General features: G+C 47.3%; 3 protein-coding genes across 5 annotated transcripts; 1 reads left to right on the top strand and 2 right to left on the bottom strand.

Annotated features, from left to right (window-relative positions):
- Positions 1-548: 548 nt before the first annotated feature.
- Mesd (mesoderm development LRP chaperone) lies at positions 549-7,112 on the bottom strand. Of its 2 annotated transcripts, none has more exons than XM_013158931.3 (3): positions 6,905-7,112; positions 3,010-3,242; positions 549-1,881 (listed from the first exon to the last, which is right to left on the bottom strand). In XM_013158931.3, exons 1-3 carry the CDS (start codon positions 7,085-7,087, stop codon positions 1,626-1,628), a joined length of 672 nt encoding a protein of 223 aa, XP_013014385.1. In that variant the 5' UTR covers positions 7,088-7,112; the 3' UTR covers positions 549-1,625. The 2 variants fall into 2 exon arrangements, with proteins under 2 accessions (XP_013014385.1, XP_003475785.1); XM_003475737.5 differs by having other exon boundaries at positions 6,721-7,063.
- Positions 7,113-7,872: 760 nt separating this feature from the next.
- On the bottom strand, positions 7,873-15,795 carry LOC134476391 (uncharacterized). Of its 2 annotated transcripts, none has more exons than XM_063250121.1 (2): positions 13,779-15,795; positions 7,873-8,797 (listed from the first exon to the last, which is right to left on the bottom strand). In XM_063250121.1, the coding sequence occupies exon 1, from the start codon at positions 15,793-15,795 to the stop codon at positions 15,151-15,153; it is 645 nt and encodes a 214-aa protein (XP_063106191.1). In that variant the 3' UTR covers positions 7,873-8,797; positions 13,779-15,150. The 2 variants fall into 2 exon arrangements, with proteins under 2 accessions (XP_063106191.1, XP_063106190.1); XM_063250120.1 differs by lacking the exon at positions 7,873-8,797 and having other exon boundaries at positions 13,787-14,201; positions 14,712-15,795.
- Positions 14,992-17,512, top strand: Tlnrd1 (talin rod domain containing 1). Its single transcript, XM_005006253.4, has one exon. It carries the CDS (start codon positions 15,894-15,896, stop codon positions 16,959-16,961), a length of 1,068 nt encoding a protein of 355 aa, XP_005006310.1. The 5' UTR covers positions 14,992-15,893; the 3' UTR covers positions 16,962-17,512.
- Positions 17,513-23,835: the final 6,323 nt, after the last annotated feature.

Genomic DNA, 23,835 nt, shown 5'->3' with positions numbered 1-23,835 from the left:
CCAAGGGTAGGAAGCGTGGACAGACATGTGCTGAAGGGGGAACTGCTAGTCAGTGGAGAGGCCCTGCTCCTTCCTGCTTCATTAAAACAACTAATCTGCAGTAACTCTGTCCAGGACTGTTAAGGCTACAAAACCCAGCAAATATGCTAAAAACTGAGGGACAGGGCTTGCTCTGGGCCCTATGGGATGCCAGGGGCAGTAGTAATGCTGGCCCTGGGGTCCTACAGGGTCCGAAGCAAGCCGTCCTCAGTTTTTAGCATACTTTGCTGGGTTTTATAGCATTAAACCTGCTTCTGCTGCCCACATCAGCTCCGCCCTCAAACAGCAAGGTAGCTGCAGCTGCTCCTGTCTCATCCTCCTTGGCTCAAAATACACTGGAAAGAAGAAACATCTATTCCTGAGGGGACTTCAGCACACATACTCAGAGGTGCTGCCTGGGCCTGATGGCCAGGCCAGGGTTACAGAGGCCTCAGCCTCGATGACACTGTGTGCCCAGCTGAGAGGGGTGAGGGGCGGATGTCGTGGATCAAAAGCACAACACTGCAAGCTGGCAAGCATCTCTTTCTTTTTAAAACAAATTATGAGCAGTGGTTCCACTGGGATAAGGGACAAAATACTGGTGATAGGGCAGGGACATAGTTTCCGTCTTGCGCTATCCTTCTTCCTTTAACAGTGACATTTTCTAACCACATACATGTACATGTGTTGTTTTTAACGTCTTAAAACCACAATTGAGGTTTTTCTTTAAAGAATTTAAATTCCTAAAAATGATATCTGCATATAAATGTCCTCTTATTCAGAGTGTCTCCATTATATGAATGGCAAAAATTCAGATATGAACAGCCACACACCTAGTCAGTACCATAGAAAAACATCACAAGCTGAGGCACTTTATCAAAGGAAATGTCTAAAACACTGTAAATGAGGTCGTTGTGTCTTCACTGTGTCTGTTCAGGACTCTGCTGGTCCTTGCATGCACACCTGACAGCAGTCTCACTCTGTCTTCCTTAAGCCAAATGACAGCAAGAGTTCCCTCCAGTGCAGGACAGGGACTGCAGTCGGGACATCCCAAGTAATGGCCCCGTGTTGAGCGGCACTGCTTCTGAACCCAAATTCCCTGCATGGATGCGCTTACTTCCCAGCTATCTGGTGACCCGTCCAGACGCCATGGCTCACTTGACTTCACAATGATGCAAGTGATGGCTGCAGCTCAACAGTCTGATTCGGTGAAGCCAAGTATTCGACAAGTTTGTCGGATCAGAACTTGCTGTATTTTGGTTAGTAGGAAATCAGAAGACACAGCCCACCACAGCTGAGCAGTAAGGTGAGGCAGCAGTACGGGGCATCACAGACCCACCAGCTCTAATGGGAAAAGCGACATAGTCACATTCCATGATTGGTGACTCTGGAGAAAACATGAACCTGTCAGTGTCTGCTGCTCATCAGAAAACCATAGTCTCCATCTTTGAAGGCTTCACAACAGTAACTTTTGCACTGGCCAGACTGGTCACGTGGCAGACCCTTTCGAGGAGAAACATGAATGTCACCGGGTATGCAGCACCCACCCCACCCACACAACCAGCAAGGTGTTCCCTTGTCCTGCTGCTCTAAGGGGAGTGGCACTGTCACAGGTCTTCTCGATGGCTCCCAGCTCTGTTGTCTTCCTTTGAAGCTCGTGATCTTGAATTCCCTTCCTTCTTCTTTTTGCCCTTTTCTGGCTTTGTTTTATTTTTCTCTTTGCTTCCTCCTTTGCCAGGGTACACCTGCCCCTCTAGAGTGACATCAGCACACCTGTCTTGATTGACCAAAAAGTCCTTGATCTCCCATGCGTAGCTCCCATCCCGAAGCATGAAAATTGCCCGGTCTGAGCCCACGATGAACCTGGAGAGAAAGGCAAACAGACGGTTAGCACAGTGCTAAACAGGCAGGATAACTCTGTGCTACAAAAAAAAAAAGTACACCGTGAATTGTACATGACTACAGAACAACAACAAAAAAGCATTTGCCAAGGCCTTACAGCTACAGACATTTAACATTTGAAAATACCAGCATGCTAAACTATAGGAACCCACTAGGATCAAAGCACAGATGCAGCTCTGCAATGTAAGTGGACACTTTCGCTGAATAAGCACAGGGACAAGCTCTGTCAGCACCGCAGAAGTAGCTGGCGGATGCATGTATGTATGTATGCATGTACGTGCATGCATGCGTGTGCGTGTTCTACTTGCATGTGTTTTATATTCTGAAGTGTCTCTTCCATTCCCATCTGGTTTATATTCTGAAGGACCCAGTTATTTACTTGACAAAAGACTTCTACTGCTAACAGCTAAGAACTACTGGCTCAGGAGAGCTTGCGGTAAGCAGCCCTTAAAGTCCAAGAGGACACTGGGCAACCTGACAGAAGCCCCAACTGCAGTTCCTGGCAAGCAGCCCAGCCTGTCCACACTCAGCAGGCCCCGAGGCCTGGTGGACCACTGGTACAGGCAACAGGCATGTTTCTCCCACTTCCAGGGGATACTACACTTACCCCCACCCTCTACACTGACCAGTGATCACCACAACAGGTTCATTCTAAGTTTCTGCTTAAACTAACAAAAGCCTTCTGTGGGCCTAGAGCCTTTCACAGCCACAGCACTGCGCAGTTCCTGAATTAAGAAATAGTATACGCGAAATCCCAAATTTCACAACTGCTTGAAGGGAGAAGCATTTGCTTTTAAACTACCTTCAGGACCAGCTGAGCTGTGTAAATGGCTCCTGCATGTTAGATGAGTCTTCTGTTGATGACATGCTGCAAATTCCACGTGTAAACACAGCCACACTTAAGCGGCAGTCCCCACCGAGCAGCAAGTGCCGACCTGCTGCGAGTCTGACCCCAGCTTAGGCTAAGCTGCACACTGTTCAGTCATATGAATTAAGTGAAAGCTACAAGGATGAATGCAACTTGAGGGTTAACTGATAAATAAGGTAAGCGCAGCACAGCGCAGCCTCATAAAGTGCTCCGGCCTTTACCTCTGCACATCATAGTTGGCATTGAACAGGCTGCCCTGCCACAGGCTTGTGATTTCCTCTGTCTCCTTCTCCGTGGGGCTCCCAGATACAGTGACAAACATCATGAGCGTCTTCCCTTTCTTTGTCATTTTCAGGATGCTCTCAGGCTTCCCCGGATCTATCTTGGAGAAGTCAACAGGTGCCGGGGGTCTCTTATGCTCTGGAAGATCTCCCTCTTCTATGTCATCATCTTTCTGGCAAGATGGGGAAAAGCATCAAACCATTCATCAGAACCTCGCTTTGCAATTAGCGCAGGCAAACACCTGCACAAAACAGGGCAGGTGTCCAATCAACAGTCCCAGGAATTTCCTTTTGACTTGTGAGCGGAGACTAAGTTTCTGGTAGTACCTACTGCCCATCAGCAGCCCAGGTCCACTCCTGAGAGCCCCATGAAGGACTCCTACAGCTTTTTATTCTCAAAGAATCTACTCATTGTGATTATAAAAATAGACACATTTTGTTAAACAAACTACCTAGCAATGAGGAACAAATACTGACATACAACAATCTCAAAAATACTAGTGACCAAACGGCACGAAGTGATGCACTGATCCATGCAAGGTTGAAGGAGAGTCATAATGCAGGGAGATAAAGAGGACTAGAGTGGGTGCTGCTGGGAGGAGATGAGGTGGAACACAGGAACTTGCTGGGCTAATTGGATGCTCTGTATTTCATCAGGGTATAGATTACAGAGATGTATCCGCTCATCAAAACTTATATACCTAAAATCTGCATTTCACTATGCACAAATTTTAACTGTAGTTACTACATTTGTTTCTTGCAGTACTATATGCTAGCAATGCTCACACCACCTTCTGTCAATTCTAAGCCTGACCAAAAGTGGAGACATATTGGGGACAATGTGAGCCAGGTTCCTCGGTTTTGGAGAGGCCACAAATACAGGACGAGGGAGGATGTATCTTGTGGTTTAGGATGAATTAGAGGCACCACAGGAATTCAGTGTTAATGGACTGACAGGTAGACATATGGATGCATGGATAAAAATATTTCAAAGTGGGGAGAAAAGGTTAACCACAGCAATGACGATAGAAGAGGTGCCTAGAATAGCTTCCTGTACCAGGCAGCAAAAAAAAAAAGGGCTCAGTGAATCATGGGATATGTCAAAATGACAGGCATCAACCTGATGCAGTTCTTATGACCAAATCAGGAATAAGATGAACATCATACTAAGGAACAGTAATGATTTCTAACTACCCAATAAAGCAAGATGTAACAGGTCTATGCTGATGCAAACAAATGAATAAAATGCTAACATATAATGCCAACCAATAAACAACAAAAAACAGCAAAAAGATAAAAAAAAAAATTTAAAAGAACTAGGTTCCAGCCAGGCGTAGTGGTGCATGCTTATAATCCCAGCACTCTAGAAGGCCAGGCAGGAGGATGTGCCGTGAAGCACGGGCCCTGCTGTTAGAGGGGCCTGGACTCAAGTTCCCTGCTCCAGCTCTTAAACTTGTGTGACCTTGGGCAAGTGAAAATCACTCTCCACACCTACAAGAGGAAGGTGGAATGACAACACTGTGACCTCCAAGGTTCCAGGGATTTAATGATCAAGGCAAGATGCAGGGAGTTCACTCATTAGGTCCAATAACCCTAAGGAAAGTATACTCTTGAGTCACAAGGTAGCCTAGTTGCTAAATTCCCAGGACCCTCTGTTACTCAAAAACTTTCAACAGCTGGGCATCCTCTCCAGGGCATATTTTGAAATCGCTTAACTGTAAAACTAGGAAGACAAAGCAGTAATTTTGGGGAAACAATAGCTATTCAAAGGAAAAGCATAAAAGTTGTCCTTTTCTTAGTTAATTCTTGCAGATATTCTGAGGTGGGCACTAGTAACATTTCTAACTTACAGATGAGAAAACTAAAGCTCAGAGGGGTTCTTTACCAGTGTGGATTCACAAACAAGTCGAATGAATGCAGAGAGCCCAACCTCAGAACCAGTGCTATTTAATCTTTGCACTATTTCCCTGGTTCCCACATTCATGCTGCTGTTAGAAATCCCCTTCTCCCACACTGTCTTTAACCTGTCTATAATGCCACTTCCAAACTAGGTATGGTAGTGGAGCATGCCTGTAATTCTAGCCTTTGGAAGGCTGAGGCAGGAGAATCACTGGGAGTTTAAGGTTAGCCTGGGTTCAACAGTGAGACTCTGTCACACACACACATACACACAAAAGGGTCACTTCCTACTTGTAGTCCTGTTTCCCACTGAACTTTCTTCTTGTAGTGCTAAGCTATTTTAATTGAGTGTTCTTACTATTTTTTGTTATCTACTGCTCTGATGGTTCCTTTGCTTATCTTTTTTTTTTTTTTGTCTTTTTTGTTTTTATCGGTACCAGGGATCAAACTCACCACTGCCTGCTTGCAAGGCAGGCGCTTATGCCGCTGGGCTAAATCCCCAGCCCCATCCTTTGCTTATCTTTACAGCACCCTCACCCACTCCAGTCAGAGTATGAGTACTCAGAGGGCAGGATTTCTCATTTTGGCAGATAACAGGCCCTTTTTTGCTAGTCCAAAAAAAAAAAAAAAAAAAAAAAAAAGACAGGGAGATAAGAAGAGAGATAAGAATGGGAAAGGGTCCTCTTTAACAGCAGTATGCCTATACTCAAATCTACTCCAATCAATCCAGCAACTACAGATAAGCATGAAAACACATACCTGCTTTCTTCTAGTGAAATGTATCAGGTGGCATTCAACTACTTGTCTTTGCCCCCTTCCTACAGCACTCCCAGAGATAGTAAGAGATAATGGCACAGTAACAAAACATCAGCTTTCAAAGGGGTCTGAGAAGTCATTCACTAAAACCTCTTTCCCCAGATAAGAAAACCAAGGCTGAGAAGGGCGACATACCTGCCAAGGTTACAGTAAGTGGAATTGAAGTTTCTGGCTCCACTCAGCCAGTTGTGCATCTGCTAAGACAGCACTACCAGGAAGGGAAAGAGCTGGAGATGTAGTTTTGGTCCACTAAATTTACCTTAAAATTCTATTCACACTCCCCGTGTATCCAAATAACTAGAAAACTTAAATCTCACCAGAACGAGTTACTATCCCTCTAAACAAAAACTGCGAATTCTATGGCAAAAACTCACCAACTTTAGCTACCCTCCCCCTCACAACAAAGTACATCCACACAACATGACAAAATTCTCAGCAGAACTGTCATATACCAAAATGTGAAGTCGGGAAATCCTACTGATTTCGAGGACCAGGTAGCTATCAAAGCTTTAATTCTTCTGAAAGACAATAAACCGCCACGACCCACTCGCCCACCTACTCTCCCCGGAACAGAGGCCTGGAGGAAGAAAAGGCTCCTTAGGAATGGAGTGGGAAAGGACTCCTCCCCCGGTTTGTAGGGCTCATCAGTCACGGTCACATAAGCAAGAGGCGACCAGGACGCAGAAGGGAAAGCAAACCTGAAGAGCGTGGCTTATCTTGACTGAGGGCCACAGGAACGAGAGGAAAGAGGACAGGACAATGAGAACCCCGGGAGGGCATTGAAGGGTCCAGGGACCTGGGGAGGCCCTGAGGACTGGCGATGATTGAATGTGGCGTGAGTAAGGCTGTACGGCAAAGGAGGTCATGGGTCAGGGACCCCGACACAGAGAGGGTAAGGGGGTCAAAGAACCGGGAACGCGAGCGCGAGCAGCGGACCTCCCACTGTTCCAGGAGACGCGCCATGTCCGCATCATTGTAGTCGCGAATGTCCTTCTTCTTCCGCGGAGGCGGGGTGGCTTTGCCAGGTGTCTCGGCCGAACTCTCGGTCGCGCAAACCCCAGGTGGCGGCAGCAGCAGGAGGTCAGAGGCACAAAGCAGGAGCAGGGCCGCACGCACGCACCTGGAAGCCGCCATCTTTGCTGAGCAGCGCCGCGCCGCGGAGGAGGCCGGGCCTGCGGCGGCTTCCGGCCCTATCCCCAGGATCACGAGCCCGCCCCCAGGCTCTCGGCTCCGTCCCTGGCTTCCGTGCCGCTCCCTGGTTCGCGCCCCGTCGCAGGCCTCTCAGGGCAGGCCCTGGCCTCATGACCCCGCCCACCCGGCCCTAAGCTCCGCCTCTCGCTCCCGGGCCGCCCCTAGCTTCCGGCCCCTGCAGCTCACATCCGTCCTGGTTTCCGACCGCGCCCCCGACGAACCCTGCGTGGGCCCCGCCCCTGCGGCACTTGCCCCGCTGCTCCTGGCCCTGGGTCCTCGCTCCCCTATTGGCCTCCGATCCGTTCTCGTTCCTCCCTCTCCACCCTCCGGAATCCCCGCCCCTTCCCCGCCCTCCGGCATTCGCTAGCCAATCCGTCTCAGCCCCGTTCCCGTTCCTCCACCCCCGGAAGCCCCGTCCGGCCCGACTCCGCCCCGCGGACTTCCCCTGGGTCTGGCAGGGCGTTCCACCCGCGCAGGGTCGCACCGGGGTTCACGCTGCGTTTTCCCTCGGGGCTGGCTTTTTCTCTAACTCACCAACTGGATCCGTAAGTCCCCGCAGGGCCTCAGGAGCTGCCAGGCGAGGCCGCGGAGTTTCGCTGGTGAAGAGAGCTGGTGCTGGACGTTTCTGGAAGCCCCCTCAGCGTTGATAAAGTCCTTTCGGGGTGCTCCTATGGGCCTTCTGCAGCTGTTGCTCAGAATAGCCAGTTAGAAGTCAGGGGCGGGAGAGCAGCTCGTCCAGAGAGTCGCAAACCGGTGACAGATGGAGCGGTGTACCCTGCTGTCAGTACTGCTGTCACCGCCAAACTCAGGCTCTCATTTTTAATCTCCAGTTTTCATTTATTTGAAATAGCTTCAGCCTGTCTTCTGATATCAGCCTAATGTCTGGGTTCTAGCTAGTTCTTTTTTTTTTTTTTTTTTTTTTTTTTTTTTTAAATCTTTTCGAGACAAGGTCTCCCTGTGCAGTTCAGGCTGCCTTGAGCTCACCCTGTAGCCGAGGCTGGTCTCGAACTCAGAAGGATCCTCCTGCCTCGACCTGCCGCGTGCTGGGATTACAGGCGTGCGCCACCACCCCCGGCTTAAATAGTTTTTTAAGGCTGAATTGTGCTACTTTTCATCTCTAAAAAATATTGCCAGAGATGCTTTGAAATCCCAGGATTTTTAAATGGTGGCCATGCTGATTTGTTTTACATTTTTAATTACATAAGACATAAACAGTGTTATCAAACGTTCAAACATTTCAAAGTATAGATCCCACAATTCTGCTGCACACAGCAGTTACCAGTTTGTTACACAGTGCATACATTTTCCCTATATACTCGCAAGTAAGTATCACTGTATCTTTAGAAGGGGTTTTGTGGCATTTGTGTTTGTAGCAGCTATGAATTGTACTAAATTTCTCAATATGAAGAATTTTGATTCTTTATGCTGCTACATAGTATAATGCAATATCTTTGCACCATCAAGAGCAGTTACCGTCTGTTTCTACTATTACAACTGAAGAGCAGCAATAAACCTTTCTTCATGCTTTGTATGGATGTGATTAACAGGCTTCCTGTAACAGAACACTGGCTTTTTAAAGTTCAAACAAGATAGTGTCTTTTTGTGGCCAGCATTTCTTTCACAGAAGCAGGTGGAATCAGCATCTAAGGTTGGTCACAAGTTCCAGCATGGCTACTGGAGAGCCAATCATTTGCATGACATTCAACCAGAGGAAAAAGGATGAAAACCAAGCCAAGCAGAGCATACTTTTCAATGGGGCCAATTTCTTTTAAGCATCCTTCTTGGAGTCTGCACACAACATTCTGATCTCATTGACTGGAACCTGGCTTTCCAAGAGAAGTTGGGAAATAAGTCATATAGCTCTATGTGATGTCAGCCCAATATAACTGGCATTCTGTTTGTTACCAAGGGAAAAGGATAGCGGTTTAAATTGCATAAAGGTTGATGCCGCTTGTCTTCCCCTGCAATGACAGATATTCTACATATTCCTCCTGTGTATATGTAAACATTATGCTGTTTCCTATTGATATCAAGCTGAAAACAACTCATAGGGTCTCCCCACCCCCACTTTTCTTTCTGAAATCATAAGGGAAATGTCATGAGCTTTCTCCCAAGGGCACATTGCTCCACCCAGTGGCTTGGAGCTCTGTCCTGGTGCGGTCATGCTAAAAAACATGTGCAGCTGTGCAGATCATGTGCTGTTGGGAGGGGTCAGTCTGGTAAGTCATTCCCCTAGTTGCCAAGTCAAGGTGCAAAAGTACTGGGATTCTTGGCCCACAGGCTCTAGTTATACAGTGACTTTGTGTTTTACAGAAGCTGTTGGGATTGGGTATTTTGTTCCTAGTTTACTTTCATCTAATGAGGAAACTCTTTTGGCTTAGAACCTAATGTGAACACATCTGGATCCAGGGCCTTCTCAACACGTCGATGTTTAAATACATTTCAGTGTTTTGGAATGTGATTCAGTTCAATTCGGGAGGAATTTATTTCTTAAAAACCTACCCTAGACCAAGAACCAAGGGAGGTACTGATGTAAAGATGAACATAACAATCACGATTCTGGCTTTTGGAGGTTTGGGAGTAGCAGAGGAAGTAAACAGTGAATACAGTGCAGTTCACAGGCCAGGGTCTGGAGGGACTAGGTGAACCTTCTTTTTAGGGGGGTGAGATAGAGTCTCATTCTGTAGTTCAGGCTATAGACTCAAACTCATGGCAACTGTGCTTCAGCCACCCCCACCCATGTTGAGATTACAAGTGTGGCCCACCATGCCCAGCTGGAATGACATCCTCATTTTAGGAGGAAATCCAGGTTTAGGAATTGCATAATTCACTTGAGGCCACATAGCCAGCACAGTACAGGACAAATATCTGTGCCCATGTGTAAGGAACTGTGGTTTATTTATATATCTTCTATCTTTCCCTCATCAGAGTACCCAGTCAGGTACTCTGCACAGTGACACTGGAAGACCACATGGAAAAGGGTTGAAAAGTCTGGAGCCAGGAGTATGTAGATGGGCCAGGTGAGAACCAGCTCAAGACAGTGCTGGGGAGGAGGTAGATCGAAGGAAATTGTGTGGCCACAGCCAAAAAGAAGCACAAGGTTATACTCACCCCACCTCTAAGTGGTACAGGGCCATGGAGGAAAAAACTGCCTCTCAGATCTAATTAGTATCCTAATCTTAGCCATCCAGACTTGTGTCCTCCACACTGGGTAAAAGAACAGTTTCTAGCACTCTGTGCAATCAGGCAGGAATGACATTCAACATGCAGAAAACTTAGCATGGTACAATTACCAGTCCCTAGGGCTATAAGGTTCATTTGCCTTTGATGGGTAAATGGTGTGAAGGCCTAGGGGAAGGGTTGCAGATGGAGAAGATGAAGCAGTTGTGACAATGACCACCCAGACTGGGCCTGCACTGCTATTTCATGATGTCCATATCTTTCTGACTTTGGTTGAGGAAAAGCTGTGAACACCTAGATGGTGGTTCAATAAAAAGACACTTTTGTTTCCGAATTAGCAGAGAGGTTTAATGAATGAATTCTATAAACACTTACTGATGACTATGCAATCCCACTGAGATGAAAGGGACACAAGTTCCTGTCCTTTCTTGTTTGAGACAAGGTCTTATTATGTAGTCCATGCTAGCCTCAAACTCGAGATCCTCTTGCCATAGTCTCTTGAGTGTTGGGCTTACAGGCATGCACAGCTACACCTGGCTCAAGTCTCTCTCCCTAAGAGATAACAGGGTTGTGGGGACAGCCACCACCACTTACACACTCAAGATGCCAGTGGTGACACTGAAGCTCTGTCCACAGCACCAGCTGACATGAGGGGTTGGAGATGCCCAGGGTCCAGATGAGCCAAGAGCAGCAGCAATAAACCTTTCTCTCCTGTTACTGCTCATGTGGCACATTGAGAGATCAAAACATAGGCATAATTTGTGTTCAGAGCCCAGGAGGCCTGAGTCTTAGTATGCATTTCTCTTCTCTAAGGCTCTGAAAAGTGGAAACTATATTCAAAGATCACTGGCCACTACAGGAAGGCAACACATAATTTATTAGTCTGTGCAAACTTCACCTCCACATAAGGTGCACTGGTGAATGGCAGAAGTTCAGTGCTTCCAAGTCTTGGGACCTGAATTCTCAGGTGTTCCTGATGAGAGATGACTAGTTTGACACACAAGCTGCCCTCCCATCCTACCTCCAGCTGGACAAGGAGGCAGCAGATGGCTACCGAAGCAAGCAGGAGACAGGGCTACTGGTGGCTGGGGTCTTGCCCTGTGCATTCTCTTACTGGATGAGCACAAAATATGCCAGACAGCAGAACACATCAGCTAAGCAGAGTGACCAGGATGAACCAGGGACTCTCAGCCATACTTATAGGGCTGACTAAAACAGGAGAAAGGAGGGGTAGGAATATATCCTCCAGATACCGATGAGATATTAAAGAGAAGCAAACAAGCAGTGATGTTTGGATATGTGCACGAAACTTCAGACTGAAATGGCCCATGCAGAGCCAAACAAAACAGGGCCACTGGTGTGGAGAGCTGCGGTGAGGATATGACTGACCACCAGGTGGCAGTGTATGCCTAGTACAGCCTGGTTGTTGACCCATAAAGTCTGGGTGCAGCATGAAAGCTGGGTATCAAAACACAGAGCACATACAATGGAGTATTATTTAGGGAGGAAATCCTGATGCATGCTACAATACAGGTAAATTGTGAAGACATTAGGTGAAAGACATGATACAGGCATCAAAAGGCAAACAAAATTGCACTTAAATGAGGTATTTAGGAGAGATTCATGGAGAAGAAAGTGGAAAGGTAAATGCTGGGGGACAGAAAAAGGAGGGATTGTGTCCAAAGCCCAGCTGGTGGATGCTTCTCCTAAAACAGGTGAGACAGTGAGCCACTCCCAACTTCTGGCCAAACCTTTAACCAGTTCAATCTTGCTCTTTTGTTTTTATCAGAGCCTATTAAATGTGGGCCTTTATCTAGCACTGAGGATAAGTCTGGGGCCAGGTCACTTCCTGTGTAGCCTGGCCACTTTTGTCTGCAGTACTTACCTCCCCTAGTCAGCATTCTGTCCAGGGGTGCCAGCTGTTCCTGTGAGTCCATTTAAGTGAGGGGTACTTGGTAGTAACTGAAACTTGTAACATTTCCCCAACTATTTTCCTTTTTAGGATGCATGGTTTTTATCAGGAGATACTCAAAATTTTGCAAACATTTTCCCATCCAACCCTGAACTAGTCTTGGTATTCATTGAATAATTTTCAAGCAACTCTACTATGTTTTCAGCTGCAACAAAAATGTCACAGGATGGGTAATTTGTAAGTAACAGAAAATTATTTCTTGAAGTTCTACAGCACAGATGCTGAACCTTTTAGAACTCTCAATGGTACAAACAGCCCACCATTGCATAAGTGCCATAAGTTCACCACCACTGAGCGGAAGTGAGGAAGTCCTAGATCAAGGGGCTCACTGGGTCATTACCTGGCAAGGGTGCATTCTTATACAAACTGCTTTGACTTTCATGGGAGCATTGATTTCACTTATGTAGGCTCCCCCTTAAGTCTTCAGCACCCTGAAGGTCCTGCCATTTAACACTATCATACTGGCAATTCATTTTCAGTATATGAATGGGGAGGTTAATCCCACAGCAAATACTTTGCATGGTATCCTTGTTTTTTGTTTTCTAACATTTTAAAAGAAAAAAATTCCCATAGCCAGAGTTTTCTACAGAAAGTTATTACCCCAGTGACTTTAAGAACAGATGTAATAAACAAGCCTTCCTCTATTCTCAAATTATACTAAATTATGCTACAACAACACAGATTGCTTAAATATTAGTGGCTCCACACAACAAAAATTTGCTTTGTGCTCACAGCATTCCCAGTGTGGCTCCAGAGGGGGTCTGCTCCAGGCAGCTGCCCTGCCTGTGGCAGCTCCTCCGACCATGCTAGTTTCCTTGCAGTTCTAGCAAGGTGCCAGAACAGAGTGGAAAACCTCAGGTTGGCTTCCACTGTGCCTCATCCTGGAGATATGGGCATCCTTTCCACTGACCTTTCCATGGTCAGGATGAATCATGTGACCAATGGCTATGGGAGTATTTGCAAAGTTACATTGTCCCTGCTGTAGTTTCTTTGCCGTCATTTTGCAAACAGTGGAATCTAGACTGCTTATTTGTGAACTCTTGCCCTTCTTGTACATGAATCTCACAGGGAGAGGCCTCATATTACTTATTATGTAATTCTGTGGGCTGAGTGCAGATGCCCAGTGTTTGTGGAGTCAATGAACAACAGCAGGAAGTGAAGGAGAACCTAGAGAATGGTGGAGGCAGCATCTGGAAGGATCAGTTCTATGGGAGCTTCTCTAGCTAAAACTAAAGAAAAGAGGGTATGAAAAACACTCCTTTCAACTGCTAGAGCTACATGAAAGCTTGCAGAATAAAGCTCTATGTGTGCAACACAGCACTTTGCTAAGCATGGATGCTACCAGCAACAGTTGCAAAACAATCTGTAAAGAAGGATGAAGGAAGACAGGACTCCAGGGGCACCAAGTGACTTTGGGGGGAAAAATCTGATTTCAGAGCAGTTACACAGATGAACCTGGTAGATGGGGTAGAACTGACTCCTTCTCACAGGAATTTAGAGCCAAGGATTAAGGCGCTGTCCCTGGGTTACTGTGGACCTTTCTATGGAGCTCTCTGATTTGTCCAATTGTTTCTCTGTTGTAAAAAAAACAAACAAACAAAAAAAAAAAAAAAACAAGAAAAAGGATTAACTCTACAGAATTGCAACTCACCTAGAAAGTCAAAGTCATCCGTTTTATCACTTCACTATGCAAAGTAAGTTGCTTCAAGTAGATTCTGGGGGATCTCTAAAGACAGTAGAGTGATAATCCACCCACGCTGGAATCTCATTCCTCGCTAGCTTGTTAACAGTACGTCTCATTGTCTGATCTCCCAATTGGGCTTGGATAATAAACTGAAGCTCATCCCAGCTGCACGCCTGGCTGAGAAACGCGGGGCTGGGGTCGCAGGAGTGCGACCCGTGGGTTTCAGGAGTCCTCGGGCTAGGCGCCTGCGCAGAGGAAGCTCGTAACCAGCTGCTTCTGGAAGAACTTGGTCTGAGCGAGCAGTCTGAGGGCAGCTGCGGGCGGGCTGGGACTCTGCTGTTTCCCGACCTTCCAAAGTCCCTCAAGGAATCTGACGGTCAGTCTACCTATCTGTGAAGGCAATAATGTTTACCTCCAAAGGGACTCACTTTTCCGCAATGGCTGCTGTTAATCCACTACACAGACTAAGTTAACAGAAGGCAACCTGCAGGTCAAGGCATGGGCCAAAGGCACACTATGCGACCCCGCGGCCACCAGACACTTGGAGGGAACTAGTACAGGGTCCACGACTCATAAGGGCTGCAAGACTGGCCCCAGGAAGCGTGGTTCAAAGCTTGTGCCGACTATCTAAGGTTCCTCCGGTTAAAGGAAGGACGCTGAGCATCCGCCCCAAACCCCCACCCCCCACTCCGCCCCGGAATCCAGATCCCTCGCTGTTTCCCTCACCCTACACAGCCCATCACGACCCAGGAAGGCAGAGATCCAGCACCACAAAGGGTGGGGAGCTGGGAACACCAACCAAGTCCCAGCGGGTCGCCAGGGCATGGTGTGGGGCGGCCACAGCTCTCCACCCGGGACGCGGGTCACCGCAGCCTAGGTCCCGGACCGAGCAGAGCTTACGTAAGGCCGGCTGGCGGCTGCGCCAGGCTCCCAGAGGGCGCGGAGCCCCAGCTTCTCCGCCGGGCACCGCGGGAGGCCCGGGCCCGACCGCGGTGCATCGGGCGGGGCGGCGGCGTCCTCCCGGCCACCCGCTTCCCGGGGGAGGAGCAGCGCCTCGCGCAAGCATCCGGGAGCGGGAGCGGGAGGGGGCGGAGGAAGGGCGAGAAGAGGAAGCGGGATTTAAACGAAAGGCGGTGACGCCACACAAAAGATTTCTATAGGCTCCGCGGCGCGGCGCGCGGAGAGGAGCAGCGGCGGCGCCGGGCCGCGCTCGGAGACAGCGGGCGGAGGCGGGCGCGCTCCGCGGCCTCGTCCCGCCCTTCCTTCCAGCTCTCCCGCGCGCTCGGAAGTTGGTGGCGGGCGACGAAGATGGCAGGAGCCGGGGCCCGGGCCGGCATCCTCAGCGCAGCGGGGACCTGCTGAGCGGGGCCGCCGGGGACGCGCGCAGGGCGCCGATGAACTGGGCGCGGGGCCGCGGGGCAGCGCAGCCAGCCGCCGGGATGGACGCGTGCGCGCGGGGAGGGCGTGCCGCGGCGCCGGGCCGCGCGCTGTGAGCCCAGATCCCGCCGAGGGCTCCGCCGACCACACCCTCGGCCCGCAGCCGCCGCGGCGCCGCCCCCCACCCCAGGCAGGGCGGCAGGAGGTGCACCCGGGGCGGCCGCCGAAGCAGGACCGTGCCAGCGGCCGGAGTCGCGGCGTCTGAAGCCCACGTGCGCCGCGGAGCCCGGAGTGAACGGAGCGCGTACCCCGCGCGTCTCCACGAGGAAAGGATTTCGGTTTCAAAGAGAGGAAGGAAGGAAGGACAACTCCCAGCGTCCCCGTCCCGCCCTCCTCGCGCCGGGCCGGGCCGGGCCATGCCCAGGAAGGCGGCGGCGGCCCTGCCGAAGGGACTTTCCGGGCGGCGCGGCGGCGAGGCTCGCGGGCTGTGAGTGCACCCCGCCCGGTTCATGCGCCCTGCGAGCCCCTCAAGAGGCCGGACGCCGCAGCCCCTCGCCGTGCCCACGAGAGCCGCCTGGCGCCCCCGGCCCGCCGCGTTGGATGGCATGATGCCGCGCGCACGGCGCCGAGGCGCGGGCCATCAGAGACGCGGGCGCGGCGGCGGAAGCGGGGTCCCCAGCGGCATGCCAGTGCCCCCCGGGCGCGATGGCTAGCGGCAGCGCCGGGAGGCCCACCGGTGAGGCCGCGTCTCCGGCTCCCGCGGGCGCCGTTGGCGGGCGGAAGAAGCTGATGTCCGTCTGTGACCACTGCAAGGGCAAGATGCAGCTGGTGGCTGACCTGCTGCTGCTGTCCAGCGAGGCACGGCCAGTGCTTTTCGAGGGTCCTGCCTGCGCGGGCGCCGAGTCCTTCGAACAGTGCCGGGACACCATCATCGCGCGCACCAAGGGGCTCTCCATCCTCACCCACGACGTCCAGAGCCAGCTCAACATGGGCCGCTTCGGAGAGGCAGGGGACAGCCTGGCTGAGCTGGGTGACCTGGTGGTGTCACTGACCGAGTGCTCTGCGCATGCTGCCTACCTTGCGGCTGTGGCTACACCGGGTGCACAACCGGCGCAGCCTGGTTTGGTGGACCGCTACCGCGTGACCCGCTGCCGGCACGAGGTGGAGCAGGGCTGCGCTGTGCTGCGGGCCACCCCGCTGGCTGACATGACCCCGCAGCTGCTGCTGGAGGTGTCGCAGGGTCTGTCGCGCAACCTCAAGTTCCTGACAGACGCGTGTGCCCTGGCCAGTGACAAGTCTCGGGACCGCTTCTCACGCGAGCAGTTCAAGCTGGGCGTCAAGTGCATGAGCACGTGCGCATCGGCGCTGCTGGCCTGCGTGCGCGAGGTGAAGGTGGCACCCAGTGAGCTGGCTCGCAGCCGCTGCGCGCTCTTCAGCGGGCCACTGGTGCAGGCGGTGAGCGCGCTGGTGGGCTTCGCCACCGAGCCGCAGTTCCTGGGCCGAGCGGCTGCCGTGAGCGCCGAGGGCAAGGCGGTGCAGACCGCCATCCTGGGTGGCGCCATGAGCGTGGTGTCAGCTTGCGTGCTGCTGACCCAGTGCCTCAGGGATCTGGCGCAGCACCCCGATGGGGGCGCCAAGACGTCGGACCACAGGGAGAGGCTGAGGAGCTCGGCCTGCGCCGTGTCTGAAGGCTGCACCCTGCTATCTCAGGCTTTAAGGGAGAGGTCTTCGCCCAGGACTTTACCGCCAGTGAATTCCAATTCTGTGAATTAGCATCCCCATCCCTTATTCCACCCCCAGGCTAAGGGAAGACACTTAATCTCTGCCCCTCTCCATTTATACCAAAGAAATCACAGGTGAACCCCGTCCCCCGCGTCCCATGCTCAGTGCTCCAGAGTAATCCCCTGGAAAGGCAAGACCATCGGTGCCTGGCCCAAGCATTCCTGAGTGTGGGTAATGGTCGCGGTATTACCCTTCATCCCACCCCAGCCCATCGACTAAATTGATAAGTAATTGGGCAGGAAGGAGGTCATGGGTTCATTTTTTTTTTTTAATTGAAAGAAAGGTTACCTCAGTTTTCACACCTTAGACATGGATGTAGCTACCTTTTGTATGTCTTTTTTTTTTTTTTTAAATTAGGAGTATACTTGGTGTGGAAAGAGTATGACTTTGCCATGTGGTTTGCAAATGGGGGGAAAGCTACTGTGAGCGTGTGTTTTATTTTTAATTTACACTATAGAGTGATTTTTTTTCCCCCAATGTCAAGTTTTTACCTTGCATGTACTGGAGTATTTATTTCATCTATTAAAATGTTATGTTTCTCAGATGGCTTTTTGCAGTTATTGTTGGCTTTTCACTAACTTGTTTTGCATGATGCCTTTCTCTGGAGAGGGACAGAGGAAAGGCTGCTACAGAGTGGGAGGGTTCCCAACCCTCAATGCTTTTCTCCTAAGAATTATCCCTTTGAGCAGCCTGGGAATCAAGAAGAGAGTACTGTGCGGAACATTCTGTTTTTTTAAAGGCAGGTGGCACAAATCGGTTGAGATGGGCAGTTAGTGTGGGTTTTGTCTTGGTATCTGGTTTCACTGGGAAGTAATTTAGCTTTCTTTGTCTCTGCTCATCTTCCCACCGTAATGAACCCAGCATCAGGCCATCGAAGTCTGATTTGTATTCTGCCTGTCGTTTCCAGATGAAAGCATTTCCTAATCCTGTGTGGGACGCCAGCCTTTGCCAGCCTTCCCCCAGCTTGAGGATCTGTGTGCAGGCCTTAAAGGACTGTATATCACTGAGAATATTGAGCACGTTGTATGTAGATGGATCTCTTCACCTGAGATCCCCAAGACTTAAGGAAAAATGTAGAGGGCCCCTAAACTGTTTAGCAGAGGAAGGTGTATTCTGGAAAGTTAAGAACTTTCTGTGTCACACCACAGTTGCAGGCAAAGTGCTTGCTTTTGTGACCTTGACCTAAGACATGCTGTGGTTGATTGTATGTTGAAAGAATGCTTTGTTGATTGAAGTTTGGAGTCAGGTTAAGATAATTTCTGCACTCTGTAGGACATTTAAAGGATTTGGGGGATGGTTAATAATAGGTGTATAGTTTTGCTGAACATTGTCTTACTAAAAGAATAAATTTATTTGCAGTTCTTGAAGTCTGGGAGGGTCACATGGATTAAAAATTCATTCATGCTTTAATTTGTCCAGTTTACATTTTTCTTGGGATTTGTTGTGCTTAAACCTTGTCTGCTCCCACAGATTTGAAAAGAATTTTTCACTCTGAATACATTAGGGAGAGAGAGAAAAGTCATATTGACTGTTCCACTTACTTGAATTGCCATGTTTATTGCAAGGTTAGAAAATTCAATGTGTCAAGTGTGTTTAATCTATTTTGGGTAAGACCACCATAGTGTCACTGCTCTGAATTTGCAGTTTGAAAAGACTGAAAGTAGTAATGTACATATGTCTTTTAAAAATGGTCAAGTGCAAATTGTTTTTCTCTCTTGGGTACTGATAGATAAACCTTTTTTGTATTGTTTTGTTTTTTGAGACAGGATCTCACTTCATAGCTCAGGCTGGCTTTGAACTCAGCATTTTTTCCTCCCTCAGCCTCTTGAGTACTGGGAGGTTTAAAGGCATGTAAGTACACCCAGCTTATATTTAACTTTTTAAAGTAAAAGATGAGAAATGACAGAATGCTTATCCTCCTCTTTCTGGCCCCCACCTCCTTCAATAAAATAGTTTGGATGAGGCTCAGGAAGATTTTGATGGTGGGGCTTCTGTGCCAATGGCAATCCTACATGCATCTAGAAATTCTTACTTTATTTTTGTTAATTGGGCTTATAGAAGTAGTGATAAAATCTATAATCATATGGTTCATTGAGCCAGTGTAGATCACAGAGAGTAAACTAAAAGGAACAGACTCAGACGGAGTGCCAGAAGTTTATAAATTTGATATTTGATTAAGAACAAAAGAATTGCCAATTTTTTCCTGGACTCATTGCTTGCAGAAGTAGTTTTCAGGGCAATTCAAGCCAAAAAGAAAGGAAAAAAACTTACTTGCCCTATCTACTTGGATGAAGTTAACTAGTCTGCGAATTAATCTTGAATCTTCTTTTACTTTAAGCCAAGTGTTAGCCACTGTTGTTTTCAGCAAAGATCTGGTTATAGAATATTAAAAACAATTCCTATTTTTTGAATTAATAAAGATTCAAACTATTAACAGTTTTATTTAATACTATGCCCTCCCATCTAAGAGAAAGTTCAGGGTTTTTGTCCTGCAGCAGGTGTCTGTCATAAATTCAATTCTGCTTGTGTTTTTTCCTAGCTGATTTTAAGAAGCCAGAAGGAACAGGGGCACATTACTTCTGTGTCTGCATTACTTGGCTGGGCAAGGGACTTGGACACAGATCTTTGGCACTTGAACTTGCTTCCAGTATACCAGGTTGCTAAACTTGTTTTTAAAATAGTGGCAGATTTTTTAAAAGGAGTATCTCCGACCTATTTCATAATAGGGTCTAATAAGGTCAGCAGAGATTCTGGTTCCAAGAATAAAAACAGGGTGGCAGTTTCTTTGTCTCTTTGTCTCTCTCTCTATCTCTGTCTCTCTCAAAATTACAGGGCGGGAGAGAAAATTTAAGACACCACTCTGGGTTCTTCTGATTTAGTTTTGTACGCAGTCTGAACGCATATCATTCTGGCCAGGGTTGTTAAATATTGTGTGCTTTACAGCAGCCAGGAGGAAAAAGAAATCATTTTGGCTTGGTACCTAACAAAAGCCTTTATTTATGACAGCCTACTCAAGTAAATAGGGCAGACCAGGCTTTCAAATATAAGGCAAACCCAAAACACAACCCTGTCTTTCTTAGGCAGTGACAAGTTGGAACTTAATTATTTTTCATTCTGGGGTGATGTTAAGAAATGCAGTAATTGTGTGTGTGTGTATTTTTTCTGTCCTAACCCCTATCATCTTCATAATTCGGGAAGCATCAGTTAGCATCTGATGGGTTATTTTACACTTTGAGCTGGCATAGGGATCTAAAGTATTTGGCAATTTGAAACAGCTAATTTTAACAGAAACACCTGTTTTTCCAAATGCGTGTGACTATGGTAACATGCAGATCAGGCAGAGGGTTTGAAAAAGGCTTCAGAGCCTTTCCTGACGGACTAGGAGGGAAGGGAAAAGGATGTGAGAGGACTCGGAGACTCCGGAGATCAGTGTGCATGCTGTGGTCTGCTCCCTGGATTGACAGGCCATCCAGCCACTGGGAGGGACCTTAAAGAGGCCATTGCTGGGCTTTGGTAGGGACACAAATACTCATGTTCTTTCCAGGCAAATTCTGATTTTTTTTGTTGGCATGTGTGTGAAGGGAATTAGTCTCTTTTGCCCAAGTGAAGTTGCATTTTAGGATTATTTGGATGAATAGGTTGTCTGCTCCAACAGTGGTACAAAGCTCAAAAAAAGTTTTTTTTTTTTGGCTTTTTGAGATAGAGTTTCTCTACATAGTTTAAGCTGGCCTTGAACTCACTATATGGTCTAGGCTGACCTTGAACCTATGGGAACCCTCCTGCCTCAGCCAAGTTCTGGGATTACAGGCATGTGCCATCATGCCTGGCACAAGGCTTAAAATTAACTGTGCAGATACTTTGAGAAAAAAGTGTGATATTAGAGTCTACGATTGGGATCCATTTCATTGTAAACTCCTGAATGTTACAGAGGTTGTAGAGCCTGATACGTGTGTGGCTGGCTGTTTTTTGAAATGACTATGTGTATAAGATGCCTGCAACAAGCATAAACAAATAGTTAAAATTGTCTCCAAAAATGGAAGTTACAGTGCTCATTCATTTGGCAAATATTTATAAGGAGCCAACTATATGTGATAGGCACTGGGGTACATCTATCTAGAGCGTAGTACTTACATGTCAGGAGGCAGTGGCATTTCTTCACTTGTCCTGTCTGCTCAGTTTGTGAGGACTGTTCTTTAGGTTCTTAATTTGCCTTCTGTCAACCTAGAGTCTTTGAGAATCCCGATTTTCTTTGTATGGAGTGTGTGTGTGTACCTCAAGTACAGAATTCTCCCCACCTCCCTACCCTTTGGAGGTGAACTGAAATCACACAGTTGGAAACAAGTGACATAGCTTTATGTTGTTAATCTGTTGACTCTTTTTCTGGAAAATTGGAGACTGCTGACAAGGTAATTCAAAACCAAACCATTAGCTTTTTTGTTCAAGAAAGGGCATTTTGCTGTTGAGTTTGTAAACTCCCATATTCACATTCAAATGGTGGACCGATTTATTCCAAAGCTTACTTTAAGGGCTTTATAATACACTCAGAAAATGTGCCCTTAAAGGTGGACCATACACCAAGAATTAGTGTGGTTCTTTAGAACCAGAGTTGGTACTAACATCCTCCATCGATTGGTAGATACATGAATCTCAGCCCCAGCCCCAGACCTACCCAGATTATTTCTGTGCTTTGGCAAGACTTCCAGGTGATTTCTGTCACATGAACACTTGAGGGCCTAAGTCTTAGAAGATAAATGTAGTAGCTATGACCTAATTGTGGTTTTATTCCTTATGATGGGACCTTGAACATTTTTTATGTTTACTTAGCTCTTTGCATATTATGTAATTGGATCCTCAGAAAAATCTCATGAGGCAAGCAGGTATTACTCACTGGGCCTGTCATCTAAATGTTTGTGCCTGTTTCCCCATTGTAAAAATTAAGCCAAATATTTATAATGAATTCCCATGAATTAGAAGGCCTTGCAGTGAGCACGGTTCTGACTGGTTTGTAAAGTCATGGCATTGCACATGGTGTTAAAATTGGTTTCCTCCACTAATATTGCCTTTATCTTTCTACAGCTTTGACATAGCAAAGACACCGTGACATCCTTGGGGACAGCCCATGTGTGAGCATGGTTGTTTTCTCAGGCCTCCTCAAAGAAGTGTTCTGTGTAGTTTCAAACCTATCCAGATCTGCTAAAACATTGGATGTCTTAAATTTCTGAAACCACAATCTCAGCCAAAACATTTCAGACGTCAATGAAGTTTAAATGCTAAGAGTTGTTAGCATAATTTATAAATGGATCCTTTTACTGGCTTTAAACGTCATGATTTACAGTTTGATGTGTTAGTCTGTTCAAATACTTAATATGTATACCCAGATTCTGTTGTAGCAGACACAGAGAGAGGACTTTGTTAATCCTGCACCAGAAAGGGGATATACATGTGATGCATCCAACTTTCCTAAGCACGTTGCTCTGAAAGCTGCTGTAACAATAGTGCATCAGCTGAATGTTGCTAACATTTGCCTAAATTTAGATATTATTTAAAATCCTACAAAGCCAGGCATGGTGGTACACACCTGTAATCCCAGCACTCAGGAGGTTGAGGCAGGAGGATTACTGGGAATTCAAGATCAACATGGGCTACAAAGTAAGCTCAAGGCCAACCTGAACTGCATGATGAAACCCTGTCTTGAAAAGAAATCCTGCCAATGAAACAAAAAATCTGATCCATTACCTTGATTATATTGTCAGTCAACATTTTAGGAGAGCTGGCTTGATGATAGATCTCTAGAACTTGAAAATGTATGTCAGGAACCCAGGTCATATTAGTGCTTATTGATACCCTTAACCTGTGTACATTTTCCTTCTCTGATGACCACCAGCTTCCTGTTCTAAAAGCAACACACCATACCAGCACTTTCCTTCAGGAACAATTTTGATATACAGATTTTCCTAAAAAGTTACCATGGCAGCTACATTTTACTTAAACCTTCCTTCTCTTATAAGTTTCATGTTAAACTTACATATGATCCTACTGTAGATTTCACGTGGAATTGAATTTTAAAGGCACGAGCATTTTGTGATAATGCTATGAAAGTTATCTGTAGAGCTGACAGAAACATCGTCTGGTATTTCTGGCATTGTGATGATGGACATATACTACTCAATAGTGATTTCCATGATACCGTTTCTTTTCAAGGAACCTGTTATGGATATTACATAGGTGTGGCTTGTGACTAAAGAGAGTCCCACAAAGAGAACTTTATATCCAATTTGGCTCAGCTGTCATGACTGATATTTCCGGAGAAAATAGTTTTTCCATTTGGAAGAATAGTTACCAACATAATTAAAGCAAAGATATCAACTAAACTGACGTGAAAGAATTTTAAAGATGTATCCTTCTGGGGCTGGGGATTTAGCTCAGCAGCATAAGCCTTGCAAGCAGGCAGTCGTGAGTTCGATCCCCGATACTGATAAAAAGGAAAAAGACCCCCCAAAAAAACAAAAAAAAAAAAAAAAAAAAAAAGAAAAGTTAAAGTCACACAACTACTAACTTTTGGAAACAATCCTACAAACCTTGTCCTTTGTCTTTCATAATAAAATTGATCCAATTGCCATTTGTTTTGTGAGGATTGAGACATTTTCTACGCACAGTCAGGCAACTCAAAACAGTCCAGGTGAAGCATGGCTTTCAGAGTCTCATTGGATCCCTCAAGAGTAGTAGGCATTGCCAGGGGACACCTCTGTGTATTTAGGTTTTATAAATGGGATTATCATGAGTATTTTTCCTTCTTGGATATATGAGGATATTTCAGTGCTACAGTGAAAGAGTTGTAAATATTTAAAAATAGCCAAGTGTGATG

The sequence above is a fragment of the Cavia porcellus genome, unplaced genomic scaffold, assembly GCF_034190915.1.
Source record: "Cavia porcellus strain 051 isolate PalLab524CR breed Dunkin Hartley unplaced genomic scaffold, mCavPor4.1 scaffold_6, whole genome shotgun sequence".
In the NCBI taxonomy this organism is placed as follows: domain Eukaryota; kingdom Metazoa; phylum Chordata; class Mammalia; order Rodentia; family Caviidae; genus Cavia; species Cavia porcellus.
This window is presented reverse-complemented; position numbering and strand designations above follow the sequence as displayed.